General features: G+C 42.0%; 2 protein-coding genes across 7 annotated transcripts in view; one reads left to right on the forward strand and one right to left on the reverse strand.

The window, feature by feature from the left end:
• Positions 1 to 2,747, forward strand: part of veph1 (ventricular zone expressed PH domain-containing 1) — a 94,972-nt gene extending 92,225 nt beyond the window's left edge. For all 4 annotated transcript variants that reach the window (XM_061782702.1, XM_061782700.1, XM_061782704.1 and 1 more), the window contains 2 exons: positions 408 to 461; positions 553 to 2,747. In XM_061782702.1, coding sequence (XP_061638686.1) covers positions 408 to 461; positions 553 to 735 — 237 coding nt within the window. In that variant the 3' untranslated portion in view covers positions 736 to 2,747. The remainder of the gene's footprint in view (positions 1 to 407; positions 462 to 552) is intronic.
• Positions 2,748 to 7,443: 4,696 nt separating this feature from the next.
• Positions 7,444 to 17,642, reverse strand: ccnl1a (cyclin L1a). Of its 3 annotated transcripts, XM_061782712.1 has the most exons (10): positions 17,295 to 17,614; positions 17,006 to 17,080; positions 16,605 to 16,714; positions 13,823 to 13,943; positions 13,648 to 13,712; positions 10,170 to 10,269; positions 9,989 to 10,093; positions 9,599 to 9,852; positions 8,699 to 8,797; positions 7,444 to 8,617 (listed from the first exon to the last, which is right to left on the reverse strand). In XM_061782712.1, the coding sequence occupies exons 1-10, from the start codon at positions 17,532 to 17,534 to the stop codon at positions 8,176 to 8,178; spliced, it is 1,611 nt and encodes a 536-aa protein (XP_061638696.1). In that variant the 5' UTR covers positions 17,535 to 17,614; the 3' UTR covers positions 7,444 to 8,175. The 3 variants fall into 3 exon arrangements, 2 of the variants coding, with proteins under 2 accessions (XP_061638696.1, XP_061638697.1); XR_009789815.1 differs by lacking the exons at positions 7,444 to 8,617; positions 8,699 to 8,797; positions 9,599 to 9,852 and adding an exon at positions 13,239 to 13,252 and having other exon boundaries at positions 10,061 to 10,093; positions 17,295 to 17,639; XM_061782713.1 differs by lacking the exons at positions 7,444 to 8,617; positions 8,699 to 8,797; positions 9,599 to 9,852; positions 9,989 to 10,093; positions 10,170 to 10,269 and adding an exon at positions 12,822 to 13,252 and having other exon boundaries at positions 17,295 to 17,642.
• Between the last annotated feature and the right edge of the window lie 848 nt (positions 17,643 to 18,490).

Consider the following 18,490-nt stretch of genomic DNA (forward strand, 5'->3'; position numbering starts at 1 on the left):
GTTGGAGGACATAATGTTGTAGCCAATGAGTAATTGTTGATGATTCACTGTACTTAATGTTCCAGGAAATCAATAATGAATGGGTACATGAGTGTGCTGCTATAAACCCGTGGTGGTAACAACAGCAATTGTCAACAAACACATTGTGTCTGCACATAACTTCAGGCTTCCCACGAAAGTCAATGCGCAATTTGCACCCCCAGACAATTACACACACATTCACAAGAAATTGTACAACCCCAGAGGTGCAGCACATCAAACAATTTCAACATTTAGTTGATAAAAAAAAAAAAAGGATTGGTGTGTGGTTAAAGTAGTTCGGTGATGCATCAGTGTGATGAAGAAATGACAAAGATGCCATTGTTAGTGATGCACAAAGATATTTTTCTTGTCCCACTCCCTTGCAGAAGGATGAGCTGGACGACATTCCCATTGAGATGAACAAAGTGCAAAGCGTCAAGGTAAGCCTCAGCATTACCCATCGGTGCGCCCCTAAATCCAATTTAGCCTTGTTTAACATTTGGGCACCAGGCTGACTAATTTGTCCCTCAGGTGGTGGCCAAGAAGCGTCGGGATCGAGGCCTCCCACGAGCCTTCGAGATCTTCACAGACAATAAGTCGTACGTGCTGAAAGCTCAGGACGAGAAGCACGCCGAGGAGTGGCTGCAGTGCATTAACGTGGCCGTGGCTCAGGCCAGAGAGCGCGAGAACAGAGAGGCCACCACCTACCTGTGACGTGACCTCACCACCTTCGCCGTCACCTTCACAACTCACCTGAGCCAAACATTCCAAACACACAAACACACACGGTGGGCCCCATTAATCAATATGTCAATGTGCATTTTGTTCAAGAACACTCCTTCACTTTTATAATTATTACTGGATGCAAACTAATCAGCGACATTCTATAGGTCAGGGGTCACCAACATGGTGCCCATGGGCCATAACTCACCACTGATTGGACTGCTGTGGAAGTGATCATTTGAAAATGTAGACAATTCTAGGTTGGTGACCCCTGCTATAGTTGCATATCCAAGTCAGCAGTTGCCACAGTGAGTCACCTGCGTGATTAGTTGGTTTTTTTATTCAGGTTTGGGACCACTAACTGGGTATTGAACCCGCGGCAAAACCAAATCACAGGATACTCATTCAGTAAACACACAATGCCAAGGCTCCCCGATTTGTCATTTAGGATATGAGACTGTGAGCCTGTAGGCAAAACCTCACAAACTAAGAAAAGAAGTTACAAATTGATGAAAAAAGTGGCAAAAAAAAAATAAAAATACTTCATTATTTCTCAAGTGAATTTAATGCAGCAGGAAGTCATCGCTGTAGAAACAGTAGTCCTCACCCATAACTCCTTAAGTGCATTTTAGTCCTGTTTAAATGCTCTACAATGAATACACGATTATGAATCAAGCGTAAGGATGCTATGCTTTTTCAAATAACGCATAAAACCGTTGTGAAATCTTAGTTTGATCAAAAGTAGCAAACATAAGATCCAACTAAACAAGCACAGACCACTTTTACCATAACTGGTTGATGGATGGGTTGACTTTTGAAGCACATCAGTCCAGAACGTTTCGCTTAAACTCATACAAAAGAGAAATGGAAAAAAATGGGAAAAAAAGTCTTTCGTACAACAAGTCCAACAAGTTTGGTCGGAGCCAATGAATTGTTTTAACAGGTTAAATTCATGTTTATACTGTCTGGATTAATAAATTCCCCCAAAAATTCCATCAGAATTATTGAAGTGTGTTGTAGCGTTTTGGAAAAGAACTCTATATATGTACAATCTATGACTTTTGCTGCATTTAACTTTGGAGGTTCCAATGTGTTTCTGAAAAGAAAGCTACTATTGATGAAGACATTATTTTGCTCCACTATGTATGTTCCTTTAGTTTCTAGAAGAAGCAAACATGCTGCTTTCACAACACATTTTGCTCTGTTGATGAATAAGGCCCACTGACTCTTTCATTCAGTACACAGTATTATTTTCTAGAAATTATATTTGTATTATTGCAGCAATAGAGGATTAGCTATATAGTAATATACATTTTGATGTGACACTTTTGATGTGAGCTGTGGTGAGCAACTTCTCGTATCTACATTTCAAATAAAACGAAGATCATGATTGTATAGAACAAATCCTGCAATAACTACAAATGTGTAGCAATAATCAAGAGAAAAATAGATACAAATGACTTGTGTGTGCATGCATGTGTGTGTAGACCAGGGGCTGGCAAACCTTTGTGCCCAAGTACTATGTATTATGTATCATGAATTATTATTTATAATGAAGTGAGTTATAGTCAATTAACCAATTTTAAATGTATATGTAAAATGTGTCATTGTATTAATATTATTTACAGTAAATTAATTAACCAATTATTTAATGAGATAAATTAATTGATACATTACATTATAAATAACCAATTATAGGGGAAAACGGCAAAATTATTGCGAGAACTATTACAAGATTCTTATTCATGTAAATGCTGGATGGGCCGGGTTAAAACAAAGCAGGTGGTAGAGAATGTGGCCCGTGGACCATACGTTGCCCACCCCGAGTGTAGCCAAGAACCCCCAGCCACCCCCGGCCCCCCGTCCACCCCCGCTTTGCGGTATGAGTTTCTTATTTCAATTACAGATCTTGTCACATTCTTGGAAGGAAAGCATATTGCAAAATGTCAAAAGATCTCTGAAATGTATAAATATAGTATGAGGTGTATAAATGATTGTTCGGACACGTTTGATATTTTCGTTTGTTATGCTTTTTTCCCCAAACAGAGCAGCTCACATTACTTTCACACAAATAGTAGTCTATTTTGGGAATTCCCATGAGGGTCATCACAGTGGTCAAGTTGCTTTTCTTTCGCAATCGCTGTCTGGAGTGGGATATTTTCAGGAGTTCCAAAACTGTAGAGTGAATGTGTGGTTGCTATTAATTAAGACGACGGATTGTGTGAAAGGTTTGTTTGCTTGTTTTAAGCTAGTTGCGGATGCGCCCGCTTCACATTTCACAGGTCGCGGGCTGTCTTGTACTGTAGCACACGTCTACTTGTTGTCCTGTTCACCGAGCAGCTTCTGGACTATGTTGATCAGAATCAGAATCAGAATCATCTTTATTTGCCAAGTATGTCCAAAACACACAAGGAATTTGTCTCCGGTAGTTGTTCCCAGGCACAGGTGGATGCATGTAATGTTCCAGGCCCACTCGCGGATGGAAATGGAAATCTGCAATATAGACCATATTAAAAAATATATACTTTTTAAACAGGAGGCCTCTATGCTGGCTAGGTGTGTTAATACAAAAGTAGTGACGCTTGCAACGGTGTGGATTTTTGTCTGATTTTGTCATTTCCAACGTCAGCTCTTTAAATATACTATTTACATCATGTTGCACCTTTTAGCTCGATCGTGGCCACTTTTGGCCAGTTGAAACTCATGAAAACTGTATTTTTAATTCCTTAATTACTTAATGAATAATTCAGTTTAGGTAAAGTGGCTTTCGTTCAACACTTAATTCTTTTTTTTTTCTTGTTTTCTACCAGATTCTTAGTTTCAGAAAGAAGTGTTAAATGGTTCACTGCACTCCAATGGAGCACATGAATGAAGCAATTTAGATTTTAAGAAGTGGAGATACCCTCTGCAGACCATGATGAACAATTGCATTTTCATTTAAGAAGTCGAAACTCCTTCTGTTGGCCGTAGAAAGTGATACAAGAAAAAAAATGGTAATGAGACAATTTCATTTTTGAGGTTATTTTACAACCTATAAACACTGTGTAAAGAAACTGGAAATTGAAATGTTATAAAACAATAAAATGAATGTTATTTTTTCATTCTAATGACAACCTTATGTAGTAGAGGAAGCAAAAAAAAAAACATCTTCAAAGTCTTTAAAATTGCAGTATGTTTGTAGATGGCCAAAAAAGGCCACAAACAAACTAAAAGTGTAGTAAAATCAAACAAGGTCTGAGTGTTAAACACACTGTAAACATATTTCAACACAAAAAAATGATTGCATAAAATTTACAGAAAATATATAATAATAATGGAATAAAAAAATCTAAACATTTGTTTCATAGTTCAGCTTTAAAATACCGCACTTTAATCACAAACTTATCAAAACACACAGTACATATAAACAAGTATATGTATAACAGAAAAGTTTGCAATTTAGTGGGATCACGATTGGTGAACTGCAATTTAGTGGGGATTACTGTAGGCTGTTTTTTTTTTTAAATCTAGAGTAATATTTATACAGTTGATCCTCTAAAATCAAACGGAACGGTACTGGTTGACTACCAAGTCCTTCTCACGCCAAAACCATTTCGTTACATAACACGACATCTCAAATGGTCACCATCATAAAACATTTTGGATACCTTTAACATTTATGTCATACATGTACAAATAAAGGTTAACCGATGTAAAACACAGCATGGTGGTTAGGAACTAATTGTTAGCATGACCGCCTCAAAGCTAAGAGGTTCTGGGTTCAATTCTTGGCTGCGGCCTGGGTTTTGCCTTTTGTAGGTTTACCCCCTGGTACACCGACGTCCTCCCATCACACACACACACACAAAAGCTAAAGAAAAAGTAACGACCGCTCTTGAGGCATTCAACTCTGGTGGTTCCAGTGCACATAAGTATCTTGATTTCACATCTTTGTGCAACAGCTGCAACCCTGCTAGCTGCAGACATAACATTGGCTCAAATTACCCATGTTGCACTCTGTTTGCCCATTTCCTTTCATTCCTCCCTACAATCAAAGTCAGTTTTGGCCATCATTTTGGTCGAAACATTACATCATTTTAGATGCAATCTGGGTTCACTGAAGTGTGTGCGTGGGAGGTGAGGGCACGTCGTCTGTGGAGTATCGGGACATATACTGTATACGCCATGGAAGAAAATGGGTGGAAAAAAAGAATGGACTGGAATGTTTTGGTTCATTCATCCAGAAGAACATTTTGTGATGTCAGATGTCACTGATGTTGGACAAGCTCCGTTTTAATTTCATCCCAATGGCTTCATTGAGGAGTGGGGTACACCCTGGACTGCTCACAAGTCAACCACAGGGGACAAACAGACAAGTAACCATTCACACTCATGTTCACACTTACAATTTGCTTGTCAATTAAACTCAGATTCACCTCTGGGCACGGTGGGTCTTGGGTGGGGGAGGGTGTGGCTGTTCGGCAGCCCCTGCAGTCCCCCGGCCTCTCCAGATGTTAATGCACCACGCAACTAGGGGGGCACTGATATACGGGGTAGGCCCAATGACTCCCAGTCGGGGACCTGGCAGTCATGGTAACGGGGGTAGGTGGTTTCTCACTAGCTTCATAGCGGTGCTTCTGAGCACTCCCCCGGGCTGGATGACTGCTTGGCGTTGGCGGTCCCCTCTTATGCCCCGCGGCTCCTCCCTGGGTCGCCCCTTATCGTTCCCTTGTCGGGCACCCCTATCCGCCCTACTTTCCAACAAACAACGGACACCGTCCCACCCTCAAGCTGGGCGGGGACTGGCATCGTGGGCCCTGCACGTTTGGGAGGGGGCGTCTTGCTCTCCTGGGGGGTTGGTTTGGTGGCATTGGATCCCTGCGGCCTCCTCCGGGTGGCCGGTTGTCGTGGCGTCTCGGTGGGGCCGGCGGACCGCCCTGTGTCTTCTTCTTCTGTCAGTCATTGTGAATGCGAAACGGTGTCAATTCACTTGCATGTGTCCACAGGGACCCCTGGGAGTTTTTCGCTGGGTGTGGGGCCACTCACTTATTGTGACAAATAACTCATGAATAACACTCTCGTCCTATAGATGTTTATAATTTACATAGCCACTCCTACCACACTTCAGTTGTACAGCCGGGTTCACGACCCTTGTCCTGTCCTATCTTGTCCTGTCCTTCCCTCACAGGGTGTAGCACTACTGCCCCATACAACACTCATGTCTAATGTGTCATTGTTCTAGATATGTAAGGATTTACTTTCCTCATCTTGTTTACAGTTAGTGCTTTGTCTTTTGTCTTCTTTTCTGACTCCCCTCTAGAAACCTTCTTCTGTTCAACTCAGATTCTCAACAAATATCCATTATAATACTAATAAGAAACCACAGCGGCAGCTTAAAAACTCCACTTTGACACAGTAAAACTGTTCCGGCATAAAAGGGACACAGATCCTCCATTCTGCTTGACCTTACAGCCGAATAGGACCCCCCCCAAAAAAACCAACAAAGATTCATGTAACTGGAGTACGTGGAGAATAAACATGCAGGCACAGAAACACAAAAGAAGGCCAGAGCCGAGATTTGAACCCAGAACTGTGAAGCAGACTGTGCTGCTTTCATATCCCCTTACCTGCAAACTATGTAACAATCATCACCATTCCAACATATTTTCAATACTGAAAGTGGCAATTTTAATATTTTGTACACAACTCCGTTGTGTAACGACTGAGTGAGTGGAAATTGTCTTCCTGTTCTTCCCTTGATTTCAATATTGATAAATGACTGAACTATTATTGATTATATTTTTTACCTGCTGCATGTCTAACATTGCCTTTTCTCAAAATAATTCATCGATAAAATCTTTAATGGCAAAATCGATAATGCTTGCAACAATTTTTTTTTTCGTGGCAAATATAAATGTGCTGTGTCCAAGGACGTGGTCAATGTCCTTGCATCCGATCACAGAGTAAACTTGAATCATAAATTTGAAAGTGCAAAGATACAATATACAGAGCCCCACAATCCATCACAAAATGTATTCCACATGACCTGAGATGAAGATGACGTCCTCCGTAAAACAACTGCCCATCAAGGCTTTTCCAAGCACTACGAAAAGCTGCTTTATCTTGCTGGACGTGGGGGAAATTAATGTTGATCTACAGAGAACAATAAAGTGGGATTGCCAGTATGCCAAATGTAACAACGGTGGTTAAAATACAAAATCACAGCCCATCAGAGGTTTATCCAAATACCAAACTCCTGTCATTAATTCATCATCTGTCACGATCAACCCAACCAGTCGAGGTAGATCAGTCTTGTTGGTTCCTGTTTTGCCCTACATCACCAGTGTACGTAAATCAATGTAGTTTTGATTTGCAACCTGCATCAAGATTTAGAAATTGATGTTTTTTTGTCTATACGGCAAAGTTCGAATACTTGCATTAGCTAAGGTTAATAAATCTAAGTGCAATGCGTGATACTGAACATCCCCATCCAGGCGCCAAGCTGTAAAACAGGAGGACCGATAGCGCCCTCCGGCGTACATTAAACTCATTGCATCTTTCCAATTGGAAGCAGATACTATTGCCACCATCTTGCGCCGTACTTGCATATTACTCACATAAAGGGGTTTTGCCTCAATCTTTTTAATACATGCAGTACTTCCTCACAGGTTCAAAATGTGATAGCTGCGGGGGGGGGAAAAAAAAAAAAAAGTACTCAACTGAGTGCTATAACTCATTTATTGAATAAAAATTTGGCCATGATTTATTTTTACACTAAAAACCAGTGTAACCAGTTGACAGTCGCAAATTGTCAAATAAAGTCTGCATTTTGTGATGGAAAGAATATTAACTGGTCAACAGCAAAAACAGCTCTTTGGAAAATGTGAACAAAGAAAAACTAAATGTAAACCCTGAAAAAAAAAATAAAAATACCTGCAAGATTCTGCACTTTCCTGAATGCTTTGACATTTTCATCCTAGCTATCCACTGTGTAGCTCGCTTTAAAAAATTAAAGCCTTGACTTTATACAAGTGGATCTCAATCCAACTTTACACTGTAAATAGATGCTTTGCCCTAACTGCTACTTAAGTGAACCAGATACAGCAGGCTAGCAGGAGCTGAGGGAACGTCACGTGACATTTCACCTGGCCACGGTCGGGGGCCCTCACACACCACCCACACTGAGGCTAAATATTATGCGACATGAACAAAAGACATGACACACCCCATGATGGTTCCTGGCGAGAAAAACTTCCACCACGCGAGGACCATTTTCTGTTCGTGATCACGATTGTATTAATGGAAATGAACATTGGTTTCGTGATGACATAATTTGAGTCAAATGATGAATGCATTTAGGAAACCCAGAAAGCAAAGCATAAACGCCAAAGGTCAATGCTGGCTGAAAATATTTACAATTTGGAAAAGTCTTGTTGACATGCCGTGAGGGGGTCAGCGTCTGTGTCTCCCGTGTCCTGAATGTCCGGCACCGCCGCTGTGATGTTTCCCCTTGTGACCTCGCTCCCTTTCCCTGTCGTACGAGCGCGACCGCTCCCTCTCTCTCCTGTCTCCTCGATGTCCGGCGCCACGCTCGTGTTTGTGTTTCTTCGAAGACGTGTCGAAGGCTCCGCGATCTCGGTCCCTGTCCCTCTCTCGGTCCCGCTCCCTATCCGCTTTGAGCGGCGTGCGGGAGCGCGAACGTTTCCTCTTGTGACCGCTGCCGCTATTGTTGTGGCGTCCGCCGCTCTTGGAGTCACTGTTGCCGTGGTGGCTGGACTTTGATTTGAGATGGGGGAGGAGCGGCGAGGGGGGGTGTCTGCGAGGCGAGGGACTCCGGCTGTGGGATCGTGAGCGAGAACTGTACGTCCCCGAGCGACTGCGCCTGCTGTTGTAACTGCAAGAGGAAACGGAAGAAAGGGCAGTGAGCATCACGCCCGCCTACTGGGCCGTGCTGAATGACAACGTGTTTGCTTACTGTCTGCGAGGGGAGCGAGATCTGGACCGGGAACGCGTTCTGGATCGTGAGCGGCTGCCGCTCCTGCTGTTCCGCCCCATCTTCGCCTCCTTCCTCATCCTGTTTGGAAGAGGGTGAAAAAGATACACGGTCAGGGGACATCAGGCAAATTATAATTGGGCCAAAAATTTATTAATTCACTGCAAATGTACTGTTGGTCATCTATACGCCAGCGACATCCAAAAACATTGCCACCACCCCGTGTTCTCTCAGATAACAGATCACTTCATTATGAAAATTGTAACAATTGCTGATAGAGAGGCAATGATTAATCGAAAAGTAATCAATTAAATCAATCTGTAATAATTTGATAATCCATTGTTATAGATCTTGTTTAACTTAAAATTTTTCAAATCCTTATAATTTCAGCCTCTCAACAGTAAATATTTATACTTAACAATTAATGTTTATGACCTTAAAAATGCAATTCATTGTGAGAATAATTATTATTATTATGGTGGCACAGTGCAGATTGGTTAGCCTCACAGTTCTGAGGACCTGGGTTCAAATCCGGCCTCCTATGTGTGGAGTTTGCATGTTCTCCCCGTGTCTATGAGGGTTGTCGCCGGCTACTCCGGTTTCCTCCCACATTCCAAAAACATGCATGGTAGGTTAATTTAATACTAAATTGTCCATGAGTGTGAATGATTGTTTGTCTCTATGTGCCATGCAAATGGATGGCGACCAGTTCATGGTGAAACCCTGCCTCTCCCCCAGAGTCAGCTGGGATAGGCGCCAGCACACCCACAAACCCTAGTGAGGATAAGCGGTACGAAAAATGGACAGATGGATAATAATAAAGCAGACTGATTACCTTTGTGTTTCATCAAAATAAGAGTGTGCCGCCACCACCTTTCTTACCCATTGTGTGGACTCTTTGCAATCTGAGTGCGGCCATCTGGCTCCTTCTTAACTGCTTTGACCGTCTGGCTGTTGGGGGAATTCTCTTCAACTTTGGTCACATTTGGAGAAGAGGGTTTCGAGGCAGGCGAGAAGCCCCCTAGAGTGGCCAATGCTGGGGTGCCATCCGGATTCAGCCCTTTTGCCTTCAGCTTAGCTTCGGCCAAGAACACTTTCCTCCGGTCCACCTCCTTCTCCAGGTGCTCGTAGTTGGGCTGTGGGAAAAGGTCACACTGTCAGTCAACACATGCATCACCCGGTAGGAAAACCATATTGGCATATTACACATTTTGGGACCCTGAACGTTCTATATTGGTGTTTCAATGCAGTTAATGTGTGTTCAACGTTCACCTTCTTCCTTGTGTAGAGTTTAAGGGTGGTGATGCAGACGTCTTTAATGTCCTCATCACTTGGTCCAAACAGCAGGTACCACTGAGGTCTGGAGGGCAGGGGGATCTGGGAGAGAAAGAGGGGAGTTATTTCAAATTCCAAAGCGGCATGTTAAGTTTTTCTTTTTTGGAAATCCTCTCACCTGCAGAGCCCGGGCAGCAAGGAATATGCAAGCACAGGCAATGGTCTCCGCTTGGAACCTCACAAACACATTGGTCCTCAAGCTGTCATTCATGTAATTCCTAGAAAGACAAAGAGCAAACAAAAACATAGCATCTTCTCTACACAAACCCATTGTTTTAACACATCTTAAAAGATGGACATTGACTCAACATTGACCCAACAACTATTGCAGAATACAGTGGTACCTCAAACGGCCAGCGCTATAAGCATGGTCAATATTTCTATTAAAAAAAAATTTTTTTTTTTTAATTTCAATTCTGCGCATTTGGTCAACAAAACAAGGACCAACTCCTGATTTGTGACACTTGTTTTCCTGAAAGGACAATATTCAACACAATGTGAAGCAAGCAGTTTCACATTGAAAATACCATGTATTTCAGTGTCATAGCTGTTAATCAGTCGCCAGGGATGACCGAGCACAATAATATAAGTTGCATTAAAATGTTTGTGATTTGTTTGGTTGCATTTTATGTATTTTTGTTCCCATAGCCTCAAGACTTTCAATTTTTTCCAAACAAAGGACTGATTTGAATATTGAGGAGAGTGATGGGAGTTAAGGCACACTGATGAGTTTCTCACACCAGCTGTCATGCTTGTAACGAGTTAAAATGGTACGTCTTGACATATACTTGTGCCAGTTAAAAGTAGTGACATTTGTTCCTCGCCATTCATTGTTTCCCCAAATATCTTTTACTTTCATGACAAATTATGGTTAAAATTTCACTAAGAATTCTGAACAGTTAGAAGCTTTTATGTTAGAGACTCTAAAAACAATTATTCCAAATATAGATACGGATGGGAAATAGTTTAGAACAGTGATTTTCAAAGTCCATTGTAGACAGCTGTGAAAGGTTCCTAGCAAGGATATGCAGTGTGGAAATTGAATGGATGGATTTTAAAGTGTGGTTCAAGTACCACTCGTGACACACAGGCCCACCTCTACTAGTACGCAAAAGAACCACTGAATTAAATAAAACCTGAATGTCCACTGAAAACATAAAATGAAAATCATCAACAGTTCTTCTATATAAGTAGTTTTTCCTATATTCGAGCAGTGTTAATGTTTGAATTGTGTGTGTAACAATTGTTTACAATAGTTTTTTTTTTCTCCAGGAACAAAGCCTCTGCCTTGTTTTTTGATCAACACTTAAGTCCTCTTTACACTCCAGCGAGGCCGACAACGCCACAATGCATCACTCGATCATCGTATTGGGCCGCGCGGCCCCTATGAATCACTTGACGTGCACACGACAAAATTGTTGCTGCGCGTAGAATGCCGCGGAGATCATCTCTCGTGATTGGTCCGTTTTAGTCACATGCTGAGATGACATACTCGACGTTCTGCTTGGTTCCGTATAAAACCTACACCGCCGCAATTGATTTTCCAGCATAATCAAAACGTATCATCTGGTCATCTAGGCCCATTTGTTCTAGCACTGTTCAACGGCCGCCATTGTTGCTGCTTTGTTCCTTGCTACGGAAAGGAAAAACGGCTACCGGAAATGGCCCAAAAAAAAAATGCAGTGGAAACTCCACCCTGTGGTGTCCTAGCCAATTTCAAAACTGCACGCATGGGTTGCGCTCGAGTATAAAGGCAAACTGCGCAAAGATAGTCGCAGTGACCTCCCGCGAGTATAAAGAAGCCTTTAGGCCTACTGCAGTACTGTATTTTAATTTTGGTCATTAAGGTGTTACTTCGAGAGCTAAGGATTTTTTGAGGCATACTTCCATTTGAGAACCACTAGTTTAGAAAGTCAAATTTGAGGTACCATTGTATAGCAGTAGCTGAATTAAATGTTGAGCTGCTTAAGATCCCCCATTAGATGGGGTTGAAGTGAAACATCGTAGTGCTGTAGCGTTTAACTTTGTCCATTTCTCTCTGGGTTATCCATGGGAGTAGTGTTTTGTCACTTCCTTCTGAAGGCCTGCTATAAGCAGGCGAGGTGATGATGACATGCCTTGGGGAACATGCACACATGTAGATGTAGGAAATGTATCTACACCAGTTGCCACTTTCAGATTGTTAGATCTGAAGGGACAAGGGAGCAAAAGCATTTGAGGTTGACATGCACAGAATCTTGTTTGGGGAAAGTCAGCGGTGCACAAGCTTGCGAGACCAAACTGTCACCTTAACTTGCTTTACAGCAAAGACACTTAGCGACAAGACTATGATCCGAGGATTGCTACCTTGGGTTGAGTGAAATTAGTGTGCTGCAATGCACATTTAATCTTTCCAAGGATAAACAAAATGTGGCAACATTCAAAAATGGGATGTATATTGGGCAAGATCATGAGTATCAATATCACTTGGAGACAGACAAAAAGGATTAAAACAAAAAGGAAAAGAGGTTGTCTAAGAGGAGCAAGATGGTACAAGCAACTGAACAAACCTTTTTACCCACCCCACAAAATTAAAATGTTGGGCCAAGCGAAAATACAAAAACCTCTTTGCAATCTTTCTCCAATGTACATACAACTTGTGTTTTACTGATTTAAAGAAGAATGCTGTTATTCAGCAGGTGCTGGAGTTACTTCCAGCAGCCATCATTTCATGAGCCACAAGATACTTTTGTGGCTGAGCATTCAAAACTATGCCAACAAGACAACATGCCAACACTGTTGAATTGTGACTGCTGCAGAGCAAGACGGGTCCTGGGAGGCAAAACCTGAGAACTGGATCCGCCTGCAAAACAGACATGTCTGGACAACACGTCAGTTGGGGACATGACACACTATACTATTTAACTTTTTATCTCATCCAAAAAGTAATTGTACTCAATGGTAATTCAAAGTAAACTAGAAAAAATATATAACAATGTAATCCTAAAATCCTTGGCACAAAGAAAAATACAAATCCTCGTGGCGAGCCAAGAGAAAATAAGACGATGTAGGCTGATGGGAAAGGCCCGAGCGAGCGCCCCCTTCAACGACTGGCTGTGTGGAGAGGGGCTGCCAGCCAAAGGGGAGAGGCTTCCTGAGGTCATGTGGTTGGAGGAGGTAGAGTTCAGAGGTTCTTTATGTGACTTACCAGCACGGACTACCCTTTAATCAAAGAGTAGAGAGAAAGGACAAAGTTAAATCACGCTCCCTGACACCAGCAACAATTTACAGCAAGGCCACATAAGTGCACGTGTGAGACATCACAGGGGTGCAACAACACAAATTGCAGCAATAGGTCAATGGATCAAATGAGAGTAAACCTGGGCAAAATGTTTTAACGCATTTAAGAAAAACAAGGGTGCTTAAATAGCACTGATCTGAAAGATGAAGCTTTCCGCAAAAATAAGCCTTAATGATGTCCTACGAAGTTATCAGGTGGCCTTTAAGGGTTTCAAACTTTCATCTTTAGCCCACGTCTGTCTGTCTGCTGAAACTTGTCACTGATACGAGAGAGGGAGTAGCAGAAGGTGAGGTGGGGGGAAAAAATATAAACTTACCAGGCAGTCTGGACCAGCGTTTGGTTCTTTTCACACTCCAGGACTTGCAAGTACATGACAATTATCTAGACAGAAAAAAAAAAGGTTTGCAAATGGTTATCATGGATGAATTACTGCAAAACCAGACTGGTAAGTTTTGCCAAGTTTGGAACTTATGTGTTGGGTTTAAACTCACCTTGTGCGGATGCTTGACATGCACACAGAAGCCCAGTTCCTTGAGAACACGGCGCTCAGCTTTGATGACTTGATTTTTGGTGTTTAAGTAGTTCTGATCAAGAATCAATGAACTTGGAGTCCTGGTTTAAAATGGAATCAAAATAAGATTGTTTCCCTTCCCAAGAGAACCTCAAACCCACCCAGCCCCCCCCAAAAAAAGAGCCCTTCTGTTTCAATCTACTCTATTCTTCTTTTTCCTATTCCAACCAACTCTCAGCTGATTTCTTAACTGCATGCCTGACAGTCTGCTGGGGTTTGAGGACTCCTGTGGTTCTATAAAAGCTTACAGGATCTGTAGCTGTCAACCTCATTCACAGCGTGTCATAGCATTGAAATATCATCCATGGTCGTTGCACACAACACCTCAAACCACACATTCCTTTGGACAGCTAAAATCTTAAAACCATCTCACACAAGTAAGATGGCTCCAGTTTCAAAGGGGTAAAGCTAACAAAAAACATCTTTAGGTAGGACAAGATATAATGAATGCAATGGTGCCATTGAAAAGCGTGAAATGTTAGTTCAAAAGCAAACATTTGAGACAATAAATCGGTAATATGTAAAAGTCCATGTGCATGTTTCAAATTGTTGTATTCCTACACTATGTTAAGCATAACAACAATATCAAGGAATAGTTACATGACAAATGTTTAAGCTACCTCAAATCAGCAAATTTAACTGAGAATGAGCTAGACTGCAAAGCACTCAGCACTCATACAAAGGACTCTTTCACACTAAAATTCAACAGTGTAATACTGCATATAAAAAGTTGACCAAGCACATCAAGATGCAGCCAGAAAAAAACATGAAATGGCAACGACATAATCAAGAGCTATGTTAGTACCTAAACCACAAGAATTTGGCTCAGTTTTGCAACGAACAAGGTGATATTTCAAAAATAGCTATAGACGACAGCTGGTGAACAGGCTTTTGCGCTAAACGCACAATCAAAATGGATGGTGAGCAGTAGTCAAAAGAGAACTACATTACCCAACGGTTGGCAGATTGATGGACAGATAACCCAAAGCTTAAGAGTGAACCACAGAAGTCTTCAAGGTGCCCAGGGGGCCAAGGACCTCCGGCCAACCTGTCATCCCCGATCCCAGTGCCCCGAGGTGGCGCAGACCACGGGCGTCTCCCACAGGAAGGGGCCTGGGCGAGGAGATAGGCCCCCTTGGATCATGGTTGCCATGCCGACTGCTTCATCTTACGTACCATTCCACATCACCCAGGCTGCGGTAAATGTAGCTGGTCGCTGTTAGTTGGTTGCAAGGGAAAAAAGAAGCCAAGTTAATGCCAAGGTCTTATAGTATTACCATGAACAGACTTCTATTCAAATTTAAATTCTCACACTGCCAAAGCAGTTCTCCAATTTAAAAAAGCTAAAACACATTTAGGAGGGTAGCCAAAACTAAAAATAACAACGTGACAAGATTTCCCAAAAATGACAGTTTGTCAAAAATGCTGAGTCTGGTTGGAATGGCCACTTCAACACACCAAGAATTTAGAACATCCAATGATGGGTTCCAGATAAAAAAAAATTGTGCGCGTGTGTTTGTCCAAAAACGATGGCCTTTTTGGGGAACATTTTAGTGTGATATCACCTATAGAAAATCTGGTCCCCCAAAAAAATATATAGATAAAATTACTAAACAAACCCACAAAAGACTAGAGTAAAACAGTAAACACGATTATTTCTCAATTTATCTCCTCGACAGTTTCAATTTGTCTTCTACTCGGGGAACCCCTTCTCCAACTAAATGTTTCAGTTAAAAATATCCACCAATATGCTTGCATGGGGCAAAATTCTGAGGAGTTCTCCAAGACTAAGAGTCAGAATAACTGTTTCAAACAATGGACGGGCCAATTATATTAGCATTTTGACAACATTTGCACGTTTTGTTAGAATTTTAAAACAAAGATGTCAGTCTTTTTTTAAAAAAAGAGGAAAAAAATCCCTAACATGTTGCAAATCTGAAAAGCTGTTTAATAAACATAAGCTTAAAGTCATTAAGCCTAAGTGTTGGGATTTTGTATTTTTTCAAAACTCGAAAACATTTCCCCTGTTACTGCAAAATTAATACAGCCTGCAAATGTTGATTATTGGCCTCCTTGACTACTTAGGTAGCAGCCCTGGTCTCTTTGTATTTCAAAACGGCCTCACTTGCCCTATAACTTGATTTAAATAGCACAAATGTAACATTATTTGTAAGATGACCAGTGTGGGCAGTAGGTCATGTACTTAAGTTTTTCAAGAATGTATTTGCTATAGCCCTGGTCTCTTTGTACTTCAAAACAGCTTCACTTGCCCTATAACTTGATTTAAATAGCACAAATGTAACATTATTTGTAAGATGACCAGTGTGGGCAGTAAGTCATGTACTTAAGTTTTTCAAGAATGTATTTGCTATAGAGGATTTTAGAATCATTTGAAGTGATTCCATGTTTTATCTGTTAATTCCACATAGATGGCAGCTACTTGTCACGTTGCTACTAAAAGGTTTCCTCTATGTACACTTGTGAAATACCAGTGAGAGAGAAAACTGAAATGTTTAAAATTAGTGTACGGGTACATTGTTAAACAGAAGGGCACTTTTGCAGAAAAAAACACAATCAGATAACAATTCCTCATGAAAACAAATACACTGAAACATTGTCAACGGGAAAGAAATACTTATATGAAAGAAAATATGAAATGATAGTACAAGGGGGCTGTGTCCAGTTAAAATGATGATGCTTACTTTTTGACTCGGATCTGCTTCAGGTGATGGAAAACGTTGATGACATCTCGTAATCGCCTGGGTGCTTCTTCAATCTTGGAGGCCAAGGTAATACAAGCCATTGCAACAATCTAAATGCAAAATGAAGCAAACGTTTGCAAGAAAGGGGTCGTAGAAAAACGAGGCAGTAAGACCAGAAAAAGGGTCAAATATGAAAACGACACAATGGTGCCGTCAATTTTAAGCAAATGTAGATGATAACAGTATTTTTAATAACACGTAGCGGAAATTATTCACAAAGAGAATAGGTTAAAGTAGGCTGCGTTTGAAGGCGTCTTAACATGGCGCCCGCCGACGTTAGGCCAACGTTCCGCTCGCATGATACGGCACGAAAGGCCATCACCAGACGGAACGTAACTTACCTCAAAACTATGCTTGACGAAGGACTTGGAGTAAAAGAAACGATGAAAAAGCACCTGCCCCGTCGCCATCGCCACCTGTTGAAAACACAACACATTATTATTATTATTTTTTTTTCTAAATTGGGTTTTACTTCGAAAGAGCACAATGGAAGGTCGCCATTTTGATTCACCCACGCCAGCGACGTAGCAAGCTAGGTAAAAGCTAGCAGGCCGTGCCGCGTTTGCTTGACAACTAAACACATCAACATTGGCCGGTTGGACTCAAGAACAAAATGTTAAGGCTATTCACCTGCGGCAAACGGAGAAGAATTCCCGCCGACTGAATGAGCTCACATCCCAGTATGCGTAGGTCGGTTTCCGTGTGGAGGTCGAGGCCGTCGAGCATTGACGGTGTCGGAGAGAGCCTTTCCTCGGGGATGAGAGAGTTGTCGATCGTAAGGTACACTTCGGAGTAAAGTTTGTCACCAATGAGGATGCCATCGTTGTTTGTTGACGCGGTTGAAGACACCGAAAGGGGACCTGCGGCCATCTTCCTTCGGAAAAAAAAAACCCCAACGGCGGCAGCAATCAGGCAGCTCGACAACGGAACACAGCGCCGGTCGAACTCTGATGTGACGTCACAAAGCTTCTTGGGCGCAGACGTTGGTGCACATCCGAGAGAAAAAGTAGTTTCGCCACTTCAGGAACGATCGATAGAAAGTAAAATGAAAGGTACTTCACGAAACTAGTTGGTATAAGAGCATATACAGGAAAAGCTAAAAATAACATTTACTTCACCGCAGTGTTTTATTATTTTGTTAAATAAAACAATTTACCTGCACGGTGAACGACTGGTTAGCACATGTGTCTCGCAGTTCTGAGACCGGGGTTCAAATCCCTGCCCCGCCTGTGTGGAGTTTGCATGTTCACCCCGTGCCCGGGTGGGTTTTCTCCGGGCACTCCGGTTTCATCCCAAAAACATGCGTGGTAGGTTGTGTTGAAGGAGGCTTTTCTCCGCCAGTCCTTCGCGTGTTCGTTGAATTTCGGATGATGAGAGTGTTGGTCAGAATCAGAGACTGGAAATGAACTTCTTTAAGATCTTTATTGCAGAATATTCTGGGCACATTTGAGCTCATTTGAGCAGCTGCAGCCTTTGCCTGTAGAACATTTGTGCCCAGAATATTCTGCAATAAAGATCTGGGGTGGGGTGAAAGTTCTTCTGGTTTGTGTGATTAATTTTGTTGTTTTTTTGTTTTTGTTTGGTTTTCTCGGTGTGAGAATTGTTATTTTTGGCCTATTCCATAGGGAACGACCATTCTCTTCTATTATCCATCCATCCATTTTCTGAACCGCTTCTCCTCACTAGGGTCGCGGGCGTGCTGGAGCCTATCCCAGCTATTATCGGGCAGGAGGCGGGGTACACCCTGAACTGGTTGCCAGCCAATCGCAGGACACATAGAAACGAACAACCATTCGCACTCACAGTCATGCCTACGGGCAATTTAG

The sequence above is a fragment of the Phyllopteryx taeniolatus genome, chromosome 8 (genome assembly GCF_024500385.1).
Source record: "Phyllopteryx taeniolatus isolate TA_2022b chromosome 8, UOR_Ptae_1.2, whole genome shotgun sequence".
Lineage (NCBI taxonomy): Eukaryota > Metazoa > Chordata > Actinopteri > Syngnathiformes > Syngnathidae > Phyllopteryx > Phyllopteryx taeniolatus.

Coding starts and splice junctions, on each gene's coding strand:
- ccnl1a (XM_061782712.1), bottom strand. CDS start 17,534: ATGGCCGCAGGTCCCCTTTCGGTGTCTTCAACCGCGTCAACAAACAAC. Junction 9,853..9,988: donor AACTCTACACAAGGAAGAAG/GTGAACGTTGAA, acceptor CTTTTCCCACAG/CCCAACTACGAGCACCTGGA. Junction 8,798..9,598: donor GCAAAGAGTCCACACAATGG/GTAAGAAAGGTG, acceptor TCTTCCAAACAG/GATGAGGAAGGAGGCGAAGA.